Raw genomic sequence first — 1,468 nt, forward strand, 5'->3', positions numbered from 1 at the left:
AGATAACAAAACAGACCTCAGGGAATGGAGAACATGAAGTTTTTGTGTTTGTTGAAATTAAATACAAAATAATTCTTTTTTTTTCTCCTTCACTTTAAATAAGAAGTTTATTTAAACAACAAGACACTTGACTTGAAGGGAAAATTGGTATCTAGGATTCATTTTTTTTAGAGTAATTCATCCCTACTTAAAGACAGATTGCCCTACATGTAACAGCTATGTACAAAAAACGTTATAAAATTGTCCTAGGTTTTACAATGATCAATGAAAAACATTAACATTCTCCCATCAAACAGGGTATGCAAGAATTTTTATGTAGTTCTTTTTTTTTTTTTTTAAACAGTGAGAGCAAAATAACTTACTGGAATGTAAAGGTAAGAGCTGAATGAGCATGACACTAATGGAGAAAGGCGGTATTCTCACAGAACCAGTATTTTTCCCCATCCCCATAGCATTGGCCATTTAGTTTAAAAAAATGCAAATCCTTGTGCACATACCTCAGTTACTTCATGTACAATAAAGGGATGGGGAAGGGGGAAAGAAAGAAGAGAGAAAACTATACCGTAGTAGGCAGATGTGTTGAAACCAAATTGCAGTTTTCTAATTAAGAATGTCTTCTTGTCCTGGAGGAACAGAGTTCTGGAGTCAAGTAGCAGGTTCCCTTTTTAGTAGACACCTCCTGTCTGCTGCTGGAACACACCAATTGTATCTCCATCCTCCATTTCCCACTGCCGTTCACAATAGGCTTTCCTTAGGTTTCTAAGTGGTGTACGCCTCTTGATCTTAAACTGCACCACAGAACCATCCCGCCCCGCCACCTTCAAATTAACATGATCCTTGTTCTCAGTCTTGATTCCTTCCTTGGGCTTTTTGCTGGCCATGGCCAGTGCCAGAGTCTCCTCAGCTGCCGCTTCACAAAAGAGGAACCAGGTCTGCACCAAATGAGCACACCACAAAATAATTCTTTTAACAGAAATGTATGGTAAATCATAAGTAAAAAGGTATTAGCTATGTTAACTGATCTTACTGTGATAGTCATTTCATAACAAATAGATATCTAAAAATAAAGTAAAATAAAATAACATAATCATTAACTTTGGATGTGAAAAATAACAAGTGGAGATTGATAACATGAGAAGGAGAATATTTGTGTTAGGGGTACAAGGATCTCTCCAAGCCAGTGTGCCAACATAGGTTTTGTTTTATTTGTTTTCCAATGGTTGTGGCAAAGGTTAATTTATTTTAGGAGAATTACCCCCTGGGTATATCATAAGAATGCAGAAGTGACTTGTGAAAGAGAAGTAACAAGTTTTTTTTTGTTCGTTTGTGTGTTTTTTGTTGTTGTTTTTTTTGTTTTTTTTTTACCATTTGCAGATTATATATTAAGCTTTTTAAAACATTATCTCAGCCCTAACCTGTTTGGCTCAGTGGATAGAGCATCGGTCTGTGGACTGAAAGGCCCCAGGTT

General features: G+C 36.2%; 1 protein-coding gene across 1 annotated transcript; it reads right to left on the reverse strand.

Annotated features, from left to right (window-relative positions):
• Positions 1-575: 575 nt before the first annotated feature.
• Positions 576-945, reverse strand: LOC118715796 (small ubiquitin-related modifier 2-like). The gene has a single exon (XM_036432416.2). The coding sequence runs from the start codon at positions 879-881 to the stop codon at positions 666-668; it is 216 nt and encodes a 71-aa protein (XP_036288309.1). The 5' UTR covers positions 882-945; the 3' UTR covers positions 576-665.
• Between the last annotated feature and the right edge of the window lie 523 nt (positions 946-1,468).

The sequence above is a fragment of the Pipistrellus kuhlii genome, unplaced genomic scaffold, assembly GCF_014108245.1.
Source record: "Pipistrellus kuhlii isolate mPipKuh1 unplaced genomic scaffold, mPipKuh1.p scaffold_m20_p_11, whole genome shotgun sequence".
In the NCBI taxonomy this organism is placed as follows: Eukaryota; Metazoa; Chordata; class Mammalia; order Chiroptera; family Vespertilionidae; genus Pipistrellus; species Pipistrellus kuhlii.

What these genes read in the sequence shown, in the direction of transcription:
- LOC118715796 (XM_036432416.2), bottom strand. Translation starts at nt 881, where the DNA reads ATGGCCAGCAAAAAGCCCAAGGAAGGAATCAAGACTGAGAACAAGGAT.